Here is a 13,470-nt window from a genome sequence, read left to right on the forward strand (position 1 = left end):
ACTAGAGGCAGTAAAACTCTGACACCTTTTACTCCTTTTCACACAAATTTACAGAGTTTTGATTAATAAAGCGTAATTTTCGCACAATTACTTGAATAATATCATGTTACGACTTCAAAACAATATTAAAAAGTTTGGAGATTTGAAAACTGATGCTTTTGGACATTAGCATCACACATATCTTTATGATCATCATAATGTAATTGTGTTAACTTCTAGTCACGAATTGTGAGGACAAACTAGAGTCAGTACTTCAATTGTCCTCTCCAAACAAATTATTAATATTTCATAAAGTGCTTTGATGAATCAAAATATATTTTTATCCCGTGTGGAATACAAACACCACTGACAGAGAGATGAGACGACAAAACTCAATGAGGGTTTTTTGATTTTTCCCTCTGACTCGCCGTACTCTCCATTTTTTTTAAGACCCTTACGGGTTTAATGTCAGTTGTTGCAGTTTTTATATGGAATACAAATTCATCTGAATTAATTCACTTCTTATTTTACCTTGCGCTTATTACTCTGTGCCAATAGGTTGAGTCAACGCTTTGGAAAAAGTTAAACCGCCCAAAGGGAGATGGAAGAAAAGAAGCTATTAAAGTCGAGGTGCAGAAGATCCTGAATTTGGGCCGTGGAAAAGATTTTTCAACTGCATTACTCTTATTGGCTTTTAATTGTCATGGAAGCACAAGTCCAGTGTGTGTTGATTTACAAAAGGTCTTGAGTTGTTTAACTTCTCCATGCATTAATGTACAGCTGCCTTCAAAAACATTCTTCATGAACAAATAAACAAAAACAAATACTTGCACTGAAACAAAAACTGAAATATCATTTAGTCTGCTGCTCATACCAGCATGGGAATAATACATCTGGTTGCTTAGAAAACTGACAGCACAGCTCTGTCCTTAAAATCAATGTCACCCAAACACTTGTAAACGTTAAGTGAAGTAAAAATTTGATCTACACTACAAAAACTGTTTTTCTTGCACAGTATTTTTAACTTGCTTTATAGTACAAATATCTAAACATTCTTAAGTCAAGATACAGATACAGTACAGATTATTTTGCTTCTTTGCTTGAGAAAATTAAAGGAATGGCAAATGAAAATTTGCTAATGATGTGCTCACCCAAGATATATATGAGTTTGTTTCTTCATCAGATTTGGAGAAAATGTAGCATTGCATCACCTGCTCACGAATGGATGCTCTGCAGTGAATTGGTGCCGTCAGAATAAGAGTCCAAACAGCTGATAAAAAACATCACAATGATCCATAAGCAATGTGAACCAAGTGGTGTGGATTACTTGTGGATTATTGTGATGTTTTTATCAGCTGTTTGGACTCTCATTCTAACGGCACCCATTCACTGCAGAGCATCCATTGCTGAGAGAGTGATGGAATGCTACATTTCTCCAAATCTGCTGAAGAAACAAACTCATCTACATCTTGGATGGCCTGAGGGTGAGCACATTTTCAGCAAATTTTCATTTATGGGTGAACTATTGCTTAAAGTGAGCTTGTTCTTAAAACAAGAAAAATCTGCCAATGGGATAAGAAAAATAAACTTAATTCAAAGGGAAAATTAGTTTACCCCATCGGCAGATATTCATTAATGTTTTAAGCATAAAGTCACTTAATGGATTGAAAAAAATAAATAAATTGTGCTTCTTGATTCAAGAATGTTCAGCTGTTTAACAAGACAAAAACACTTTTTATAAAGTAATTTCTTGCAGTGTCTAAGGAAAAAATAGAGATTTAAATGTAGCACAGGTATCAATGTCTCTCTTGGAGCTCATAAAAAGCCACCGCCGAAGGAAAACAAACAAATATTTCCTGTCCAAATAGCAGGAGTGTGTAGCAGGTATAGTGCTCTCCGAGGGCTCCATGCGTCCGCCGTCCCGCTGGTATTGGGTGGTACGGGCGCAGGAGAGAGTGATGGGGCTCTGGGCAAAGCCTCTGTTTACTCGCTGAGTCCAATGGAGATGATTAAAGTGGTACCGATGGGCACGGGCTCTACGCCATACGCCGATGTGTGCCAGCAAACCAGCAGAGTTTCCTGCCACTGCGCTGTGCTTTATAACACCTGGAGCACTTTGAGCGCAGTCTCATGCATTTTTAATGGAGGTAATTTGCAAAGGCTATGTGTATGTGTGAGAGAGAGACTATACGGCCAACCAAAGCCTTTTACTTCCCTTGTGCGTCACCTTTGAGCTGCAGCAAAGAGTAAATCATATTTCTGTGCGCTGATGGCTCTGGAGAATAAAAAGCTCTATCAGGATGTGGAATTGTGTGACCGAAATGCAGGGCGGGCGTCTTTGATAATGGCCAGGGTTCGCTACGCAATTCAGACGAAGCCTGACCACCTGCAGACCGTTCACTGACCGTCTGATGTACGTTATACAAAAATAGAAATTACTCTAACAGACTCTAATTTTACTGACTCACAAAGGGGTCTTTATCAGTTCGACTGGAAACAAATGACCATTGCTAAAGATTAACAGGTTATTGTCATCAAAAATCGAAAAGCAGGTCTTACAAGCAGGAAAAAGACGGATCCTGCAACTCCTGATTTAGTGGATATATCACCTCTACAGCCTCTGAAAGAAAATTATTACATGACCTGAACATTTAAAACAATGTGGTTAATATTAAGTAAAATATGAAAAATTGATAATAAAAAAATAAAAAAAATAAATTGTAATAATTAAAATTAAAACAAAGGATGAGTAAAATAAAATAAAATATTAGGTGAAAAATGTAATGTAATTTCTAAAAATTGAGAAAATAATTATAAAAGTTTAAAAAAAGTTACCTTGGAAAAAAAAAATATATATATATATATATATATGAAAATAACAAAATTACTACAACTAAAACTGAAAATATAAATATGAAAGCAAATTTAAATATTAATAAATACTATAGTATTTGTGTATATAATATTAATAAATTATTATTATTATTTATCCTATGTTAAATCTGTCACATCGTCTCAAATCAGAAATCTATGAAAATCTATTTTGCGCTGTAATTATATTCTTTACAATGAATAGTTGAAAAATTTAAAAATCAAAATCAAAATGTTAATTAGTTCCTAAATCAATGCAATCCTAAATCAATCAATCAATCAATTAAATAAATTAAATGAAAAATGAAAGCAAATAAATAAATAAATAAAAACAATCGTCTGATATCTGAAAGCGATGCATTGTGCATCTTTCAAAAAAGAGTTTTCTGTACGTCTTTACTCAATTACTGGACCTAAGTGCTTCTCCATGACATATTATTGCTTAGTTTAATCTATTTCTGATAAACCTGCCCCTTAAAGGCGTATAAAACAAACTGTGCTGGATCACTTAACATGTCAGTCACGCTCTCTTCCCGCATAAGCGTGCGGTTCCTGGCCAGAATGAGCCACAGTGTGAACCAGACTTTATGCCTGAAGTCACAGGTCTGGACACGCAAGACTACACAACAGCAGACAGAAAGTTTTTGCGATTGAGCGGACATTTGACATGCTTCCCAAGGCCTGGAGGTGAAGAGGCTTTTCTGGATGGCACGCATGTGTGTGTGTGTGTGTGTGTGTGTTTGTAAAGGAGGATGGCAGGTTGATAACTGTGCGTGCCAAGATGCCCATAGCGTAATGGGAAAAGCCTCCGGCCAGCACATTCCAAGAGCCACACTTTGTTACGCTTCTGTGACTCCATATATCTCCAGTAATAGGCTCCTCAATGGAGGAGATTGATTCTTGTCTAAACTAAGAAGTAGTGGACTGTGGCCAGGGTGTGAACGCACACAAATGCACAAATACACACATAAACAAACTATTTTCACTTTATTTCATTGAGGTTCACAGTCACTGAAGTTGTGCATTGTGATAAAATAGCTGATAAAGCACCGTCGCTGCCAAGCTTAATGATGTATTTAAATTCAAAACCCCTGTAAGATCTATAGCTGCAGAGTTGTGCAACAAAGTTTTGCCCATGCAACAATTTTTCTAGAAACGTCTGGGCATATTACTACTAAATATTTCAGGCCTGAAGTTCGGCAGTCTTTCCTTCACATGATTTATACAGAAATCACTCAAATGTGTTGATTTTCTGCTCAAGAAACATTTCTTAATATTACGATGATGAAAACTGTTGTGTTGTTTAATATCGTAACCATATAAATGCTTTACTGACACTTTTGATCAATGAAATGCATCCTCACTGAATAAAAGGATTTCTGGTAGCACTTTAGAATACTTTCTCTTACTTGCTGCATAACTAATAAGGAATTATTGAAGAATTGACACTAAAAAAGGAAAAAGAATGCTGGCAATATTTATGTACATTGTGAAACAAATGAAGTATCGCTGTTTTTAATTTATATATTTATATATATATATATATATATATATATATATACACACACACACACACACACAAACGTGTTAAACACAGAAATTCTAAGAACATTTTGTACTGTAAACTCTATTCTGTGTAAATAAAAAAATAAAATAATATTCCCAACTAATTTTTCTTCCATATATGACATATTTCCAAATAGAATCTTACCCTAAATGATCTTACAAGAGTAAATGCAAATGTATGGTTTATTTATACGCTGTACTGTACCTGATGGGGACGTTATCCATATCCGGGTCTTTGGCAGTCACAATCCCGACCAGCGCACCCAAGCGAGCGTCTTCCTGGACCTCCATGATGGTGCCGGTCGGAGGGATGAAGATGGGAGGCTCGTCCACATCCGACACACTGACCCGCACGATGGTTTGATCCCGGAAAGAGCCAAGATCCACGAAACGAGGGTCCACGTGTTTGTTCACAGCCTCCACGACCACATTATGACTGCGCTTGTTCTCAAAGTCTAGAGGCTGAAATGAAAGAGACATTTAGAAACTATAAAGACTACAATACACACATTCTAATACTTCAAACTATTATAGTATTATTCTACAAACATCCAGCTTCAGCTTGTGCTTCACGTGACTGATTTATATCAAGTAAACGTCAGAATAACTGCAGTCATATCGCCAGATGAACTCTTACTGGACTGAAGCAGCTCAGCTTTACTTGATTCTCCATCAGTCATTTTTTTAGAAAAATCAAATCTGATCATCAGGATCTTTTGAGGAACGTTTGTTTCCAGAAGCTTCACTTTCTCTGTTCCTCAGCAGAGGAATGATCTTCACAAGCCTCCAAAACATCTCACATCTTCTGAGGAGCACTTATTTCTTCATCTCTCAATCAGCATTGCATTATATGTTTGGATCATTTGAATCTCATCTTGCTAAGACATATAATTGAATATATAGAGTGACGACTGATATTTATATGCGATTTAACTGTTACAAAAAATCTTAATTTTCAATTCATCTTTTTTTTTTTCATCTTGTTGTCCATACAACTAACAGAATCTGCACAAAAAATCATATTTTTGCTCAGTTTGTGTCTGAATAAAATTGTCAGCTGTTTTTCCTCCACATTCTAATTGTAACAATGTTCAATAAACAATAAACAATGTTCAATAAACATTTCCATGTAATAAAACAGACTTTTTCATATCTCAGGCTTTTCAGGTTTAAAGAAACATGAATACTTAACATTTCTTTTTTTTAACATTTACTAACATTTAGAATATATATATATATATATATATATACATCTTATTTTATTTTCTTTGTTAGAATACACTTCTGTATATTAAACAATTTTGGTGCTGTGTTGAATCACCATTTGATGTTAAAACTCACAAGCTATCACCAAACTACCCTAAGGATGCTTAAGAAAGCCCAAAGCATCCTCAAAGACACATCACACCCTGGACATGATCTGTTTGAACTGTTACCATCAGGGAGACGATACAGGACAATTAGAGCCAGGACAAACAGACTAAAAAACAGTTTTTATCCAACAGCTATAACCACTCTCAATAATCAAAAAACACTGTTTTCATGAGATGTGAAAAAAATAGACAGATGGTGAATGTGACTGTGTACAATTTTCTGTACCTTTTTATTTAATTTTTTATCTTATGAATGTATGTATGACTACTGTACTCTGACTGGCTGGTACTTTTAAATTTTGTTGTACATGCAAATGGTACAATGACAATAAACTTCTATTCTATTCTATTCGGCCACATGTGAGGGGCAGGATGACCTTCAGAGCGTGAAATGTCTTCCATCTACCTTTTTGATGGTGATGACGGCCTCTTGTGTATCTCCATCAGTGGAGACTCTGAACAGCTCTCCGCCCTCCTCGTCTTTGATCAGGTAACTCATATCCGTATTCTCGCCCATGTCTGCATCCGTCGCGATCACTCGGCCGATCGAAGTCCCAACGGCCACAGCCTCCGAGACCGAAAACTGATACATCTCTGTGAGAGAAAGTTAGGATGTTACTTTCAGAACGGTTTCCATTCATATTGACACACTGAGAATGCATGCATATTAGGGCTGGGGAATACAGCAAAATAAAAAAATCCTTTGATGATATTTAAATATGAAATAATAAATATATAGACTGTGAAATATTTCGATTCTCGGTATGTGTGTATTTGCTCTGAATGGCTTAAAGGGGTGGTTTTTTTTAATTAAAAGAAAAGAGTTTAAATATTTTTTGCACCATTTTTCACTAAATATCCTAATCATTTTATATGCACCAATAACACAGTGCATAGCACTGTAATTCTTATGCTCATCAAGGCTGCATTTTATTTTTATTAAAAATACAGCAAAAAACATTAAAATTGTGAAATATTATTGCAATTTAATATAACAGTTTTCTATGTGAATTTATGTTAAAATATAATTTATTTCTGTGATCAAATCTGAATTTTCAGCATCATTACTACCGTCTTCAGAGTCACACAATCCATCAGAAATCATTCTAATATGCTGATTTGCTGCTTAAGGAACATTTCTGATTAATATTAATGTAGAGAACAGTTGTGCTGTTTCATATTTTTGTGGAAACTGACTGTGCTACATTTAAATTTTCAGGATTCTTTGATGAACAGAAAGTTCAAAAGAACAGCATTTATTTGAAATATGAATAATTTTTTATGTTATAAATGCCACTTTTGAACAACTTAATGTGCCGAATTTTGTGCCAATCACAATGTCTGATTAATTTCTTGAGTTACATTTTCAATGGATGTAAATATGTGTTTTATTATTTTCAGGCATCACTCCAGACATATGTTACATGGTAGTCAGCATGCATGTGTTTGACTTGTATATCGTATCGGAGGCCAGCGCTGTGCCATGACTCTGAATAGAGCGGCTGTAATACACATCACAGGCTCAGACAAATAAAAAGCACTTTGTCTCATTGTTCACATCAGAGCAGAGCGCATGGCCAATGCTTTAATACATTTCATGTCTGGAAGCAGGACTCTGTGTGTGTGTGTGTGTGTGTGTGTGTGTGTGTGTGTGTGTGTGTGTGTGTGTTTTCAGCCACACCATATATATAGAGCAATGAAACACGTTGGGGTATTATGTTCCCTTTTCAGCTGTTCTTCCATCCTCCCTTTCCATTTCCTCCAGAGGAAAAGCAGCATTAGCTTTATTACAGCAAAGAGACTTGCTGTAATACTGTCTCAGATGCCCTGATGTCTGTTTTTCTCCATATTTCGATGACTCTCTCCTCTTTTTTCCCTCCTCGTATTCTCCACAAAAGCCTCATTTGTGCCAGTTTTGCTCTAGCATCTAATTCATTAAGCTGCTTTTAGTATTGTGGGCCCTACTGAAATCTTTATACCCTGTTATGACACATACTGCACTCAGGCATATTGCCTACATTACATATATTACAGACTGTACATTATGTAAGGCCGGGGTGCTTATTAAAGCGAGGTTTGACATTGTGTTGTGTTGCTGTTGAAACACCTTCAAATTAAATAGTGCAACAGTCGACTTCTGGATTTAAACAGACCATTCATTTTCCATAGAGAAATCAATCCTTAACGATTATGGATAAATCTTTTTAGATGGATGTAGCACGAACTCTGAGGTTAAGAGATGATATGAGATTCTCTAGCAAACACAAGTCAGCCTGATTTGAAGATTATTTTAAGAATGTGTCAGTGAATCATTCATTTTAATGAATCAGTTCAAAAATCAACAAAATTATTCATTTGAGTCATTGTATGTTTAGTGGCATTTGGCATATTTTAAAATGTTATGATATAAAATGGAATATAAAGCATGCACACTTGCTCAAAAGTTTTTTTGGAAGAAAAATATTTTTGGAAGAAAAATATTTTTATTCAAAAAGACACTGAATTGATTAATAGTGACATTTTTAATGTTACAAAAGATTTCTATTTCAAATAAATGCTGCACTTTTTTTAACTTTCTATTCATCAAAGAATCTTGAAAAATCTAATTTATCACAGTTTCCACAAAAATATAGATCAGCACAACTGTTTTCAATATTGTTGATAATTTGAAATGTTTCTTGAACAGTAAATCAGTATATTAGAATGATTTCTGAAGGATCATGTGACACTGAAAACTGGAGTAATGATGCTGGAAATACAGCTGCAGATCACAGAAATCACTATTTACTACATATTCACATAGAAAACAAATATTTTCAATCGTAATAATATTTCACTGTTTTTTTATCAAATAAATAAAATAAATCAAGTTTGATAGACCTTCAGAACTGACAGCAGAGGTTTAGTGGCGTTCACAAAAAATGAGAGTCATGTATTAAAGGAATAGTAACCTCAAAACTGTCATCAGTTGCTCATCCTCAAAGAAGATTTTGTCAATTGTTTTCAATATAACTAAAGGAACAGTTCACCCAAAAATGAAATTTTGCTGAATGGAACGAATGGATCCTCTGCAGTGAATGGGTGCCGTCAGAATGAGAGTCCAAACAGCTGAAAAAAACATAAAACATCACAATAATCCACACCACTCCAGTCCACCAGTTAACATCTTGAGAAGATAAAAGAGACAAATCCATCATGAAGATGTTTTTAACTTCAAATCATTGCTTCCAACTAAAATATGTGTCATAATTAATCCATAATAATGCTTCCTCCTGTGAAAAAGTCCATCTCCTGTTGTCTCTCACATTAAAATCCACACATATTTTGGACTCTTTTGTGCTCGATCTGTGCAGATTTCTCTCCTGTTTCATACCAGACCACTTGTGGATTATTGTGATGTTTTTATCAGCTGTGTGGACTCAGATGAGTCAGATGATCCATTGGTGAGCGAATGATACATGTAATGGAATGACACATTTCTCCAAATCTGATGAAGAAACAAACTCATCTACATCTTGGATGGCCTGAGGGTGAGCACATTTTCAACAAATTTAAATTTTTGCGTGAACTATTAAGACATAAGCATCAGTTTATCAATAAAGAGTATGAGTATTGGATATAGCAATGAAACATCCAATTGAGACTGGAAAAACGCAAATACTAACTAAAACTAACCACCCTTTTTCTCTATAGAAGAGACTCTGCAAGTAGATGAATGTTCAAGAGCAAATTCAAATAGCAACATTCGTCTCACAGCCTTCTTGTGTCACTTCGGCAATACAAAACTCTATTAGTTTGTTCCAATTGTTCAGATTTTCAAGTAGTGTCTGGCTTGTGCTGCATTCTCTCTTAGCAGGGACAAATTCTGTGCTTTATTAGTTTATAGCTGGTGCTGCTCAATGATTCCACTGCATTAGTCGTCTCAAAGTGAGCCAAAGCAAACAGAGCTGTGCTGTTCCAGCATTACAGAATGTCAATGCAAAATTTTCATACTTTGCCATCTGGAATTTAAAGTCTTTTGAGCACTTAAAATATTAATAATTACAAGGATTTTATCAAGGTTGCCACTTCAGTTGTACAACACTCACACTCAGTTTCACATAACGTGTGCAACAGATTTTATGGATAAACCGCCATTTATGATCTTTACTGATAAGCCTGACTGATTATTGATAAATATTATCAATAAATGAGACCTTATTGTAAAGTGTTACCCATTTATCAATGTCTATGTCTTTTTTTAGGCTTGGAAATCACAATTGTTAAATTTCCAAGATCAATTGGTGAAGAACTAAAACATTAACTAGAACAAAAAATATTTAAAAAATTGTTTTCATTGATTTAAATAAAGCTGCAATAAAATAAAATATAAATATCAAACTAAAAAAATTATTTAGAAATGTTGCCTTGGCAATTAACAGAAAAAAAATAAGTTAAAGTACTGCAATTACTAAAACTCAAGTAAAAAATAAATTAAAGCTGAATAAAAATATAAAACATAAAAAAATGAAAATGACAAAAGCACAAAAAATAACTGAAACAAAAATTAAAAATTAAATTACAAAAAAGATCAATAAATGCTACAACAGAATATAAATATCACTAAAATAAAATTAGTAATCTTGTCTTGGCAAGCTTAATAGAAAAAACATAATAAAAACAACTTCATTTAAAAAAGTTACTCAAATTACTAAAACTGAAATAAGAGTAAATTAAAACTGAACAGAAATATGAAATATGACAAAACCACATAACACAATTACCTAAAGGTAACCTAAAATTAAAATGAAATTTGCAAATACAAGAAGGTAATTCGAAAATATTAATAATAGTATATACATAAATCATACAAATTAGAAATAGTCAACAAACTGAATAAGTCTGATCTATTGCATTATCTAATGTTAACAAATGGGACTTTATTCTAGAGTGTTACCCATTTATTAACCTTTATGGCTTGGACATCACAATTTGAAATTTTGCAAGGGCATTTTGGTGAGCATGTGCTGAAGAATCTGTCAGACAGCTGTTATGATGACAGCGTTCACTCAAAGGACACGTCGTGAAGCACACTCACTCTGAGGGAAGCGCGGAGGGTTGTCATTAACATCCGTGATCACTATGGTCACTGTGGTGGAACCGGAGAGGCCGCCCATTTGGCCTGCCATATCTGTTGCCTTGACAACCAGCTCATAGCGGTCCTGCGTCTCACGATCCAGATCCGCCACGGCCGTCCGGATCACTCCTGAAGACCAAAGAAGAAGAAAGAGAGAGAGCAGTGGATTGATGGGTGTTTAAAGGTCATACGAGCAGCTTTACATGTCTGAAACCACTATTACTTATTCTTATGCTCTTAGAATTAACTTCAATTCAAAGAAACTATTATGCAATTAAAGTGCTACCCAGAAAAAGAATTTAGTTCCTTTTGCCATGGTTACCAATTAGCACACCGCCAGCGTTTGGCGTTTGGCATATATATATATATATATATTAGTGCTGTCAAATGATTAATCGCATTCCAAATAAAATATGTACTATGTATATTTATTATGTATATATAAATACACATACATACAGTATATATTTTGAAACTATTTACATGTTTATACATTTATATTTTCACATTCATATATATAAAGATATTTAATACATACAATATCACATTTTACTGGAATATATACATGCATGTGTTTGTATTTATTTATACATAATAAATATACACAGTATACATATATTATGTAAACTTTTATTTTAGATGTGATTAATCGCAATATCTAAAATATATATACAAATATATATAAAAATCTAAAAGCACCCCCCAAAAACAAAATGTAAACTAAAATGTAAATGAAACTTAAAAATAGAAAAAGCTGATTCAAAATATCAATAAATGCTATAACAGTATATATAGTATATAAAGTATATATTTCTATAATAATATAAATAGAAAAAAATTACAAAAGCATGCCACAATATTACAAAAATTTTAAATGAGCCTAGGTTGGAGTAATGTAATTAATAAAATAAAAATATAAAAAAGAAAAAAAAGACTGAAATTTCAAAAACGAAAACCAAAATGAAAATGAAAACTAACAACAACAAATATTATGGTATGTTATGTTATGTTGTTACGTTACGTTATGTTATATTACAGGTTTCGTGAAGCTCAAACTTGTAGGTATCAAACAGATGAATGATTTGCGAATAAACACAAAACTAGGATGTTTCAAAAGCCATGAAAGTCAGTAAATGACTTGCTTTTCTCCTCTAAAGCCGAGCTGCCACAGGAAAACAGGTCCTGAAACCAAGATATTTTGGGAGTGAAATAAAGAAAATGTCACTGTGTTACCCTGAAGGACTGCAATTATCCTTTGTTGCCATGGCATTGGTTAGACACAGGCATGGAAATTATGAGAACAGTAAAGGACACACGCCAGCCTGACACTCCTGCTGCGCCGCTCCTTTATTCTGTTCACATCGCAGGGAAATCTAAAACCGCCCTTTTTTAAGAATGCAGGCAAAAGATAAGCTGAAACACCAGAACCTGTTGTGTATAACCTTTCCTCACGCTTTCTCACTCTCTCTTCTGCCCCGATGTCATACGAGCACAACTGGATGCAGCGAGTTTGACATGGAATGTGACAAGCCACTAAAAATCAGTGTCAGTCAAACGGCAGGAGACGACTGCAGACGTTACAGTAGCGATGAGTGAAAGATTTCATCAGCCACAACCTTACATCTACATTAAAGAGCCCATGAAATCACTATCAAAGCCTTGTGCTTATCATTCTCTGTCTGTCAGACGCACTAGTGTAAAAGATGACAAAATCAATGCAACTGTTGATAAGAGTCGTTTCTTATCTCTGCACTAATCTACAATAATTTCTGCACAGAACTACCAGCTAAAAATAAATGCTGTCTGTTAAGCATTACATCGTGTTCTTTACTCTAAAATGTTAGTTAACATTTATTATTATTATTTATTATTTTTGAACATTTGAATTTGAAAAGGCTATTTTTAGGATTTTATTTATTTTTTGATTGTTATTGGGAGCATGCTTGTTCTAAGCGAGAACATCTTCTGAACATTAGACAATACAATGCGCTGTTCCTGTAGTCAAACACCCAGGGAAAAAATCTAAACAAATCCGTGGTGCTCCTTGTGGGTTTGTGCAACAAGAAGCCGCTCGTCTGGCTGTCCATGTCAGTTTCTTTCAGCTCTTTGTTACTATCTGCATTTCTGTGGCTCTCTGCTGTGGAGATGTGCATTCCCAGTGAGGAAGCCATCGCCGATGTTTGTGTGCCGGATACATCTGTGCTGCTGATGTCACTATTCACTCTCTCCCTCTCTCTCTTCAGCGCAGAAAGCTGCTGACCTGAGGTCAGATCCATTACAAGTACAGTCTGAAGTTGTGTCGATTCAAAGCACGTCTGAAGGAAGCATAGAGTTCTTGATAGATTATGGTCAGACAACGAGCGGGATGAACTCAGATCAGATCTTTTTAATATCTCAACCGTTTCTCCTAGAGAATAATGAGAGCAAATGGAAAATTTGGGTGAAATCTTTCTCCTAAGAAAAAGACCACAGTAATCGTATGTGTGTCTCGTCTTGCCAACGTCTCTGCAAGTCTCTTAAAGTCAGAGAACTTAATTTGATCACACATTCTATTACCATAATCAA

General features: G+C 34.7%; 1 protein-coding gene across 1 annotated transcript in view; it reads right to left on the reverse strand.

The window, feature by feature from the left end:
- The window catches only part of LOC306844756 (cadherin-22-like), a 101,039-nt gene that overhangs the window by 51,102 nt on the left and 36,467 nt on the right, over positions 1 to 13,470 (reverse strand). The window contains exons 4-7 of the mRNA XM_079377135.1: positions 13,019 to 13,312; positions 10,867 to 11,034; positions 6,196 to 6,383; positions 4,622 to 4,878 (exon numbers count right to left, since the gene is read on the reverse strand). Of these exons, the coding sequence (XP_079233261.1) occupies positions 4,622 to 4,878; positions 6,196 to 6,383; positions 10,867 to 11,034; positions 13,019 to 13,312 (907 nt within the window). The remainder of the gene's footprint in view (positions 1 to 4,621; positions 4,879 to 6,195; positions 6,384 to 10,866; positions 11,035 to 13,018; positions 13,313 to 13,470) is intronic.

The sequence above is a fragment of the Barbus barbus genome (assembly GCF_936440315.1).
Source record: "Barbus barbus genome assembly, chromosome: 25".
Classification (NCBI taxonomy): domain Eukaryota; kingdom Metazoa; phylum Chordata; class Actinopteri; order Cypriniformes; family Cyprinidae; genus Barbus; species Barbus barbus.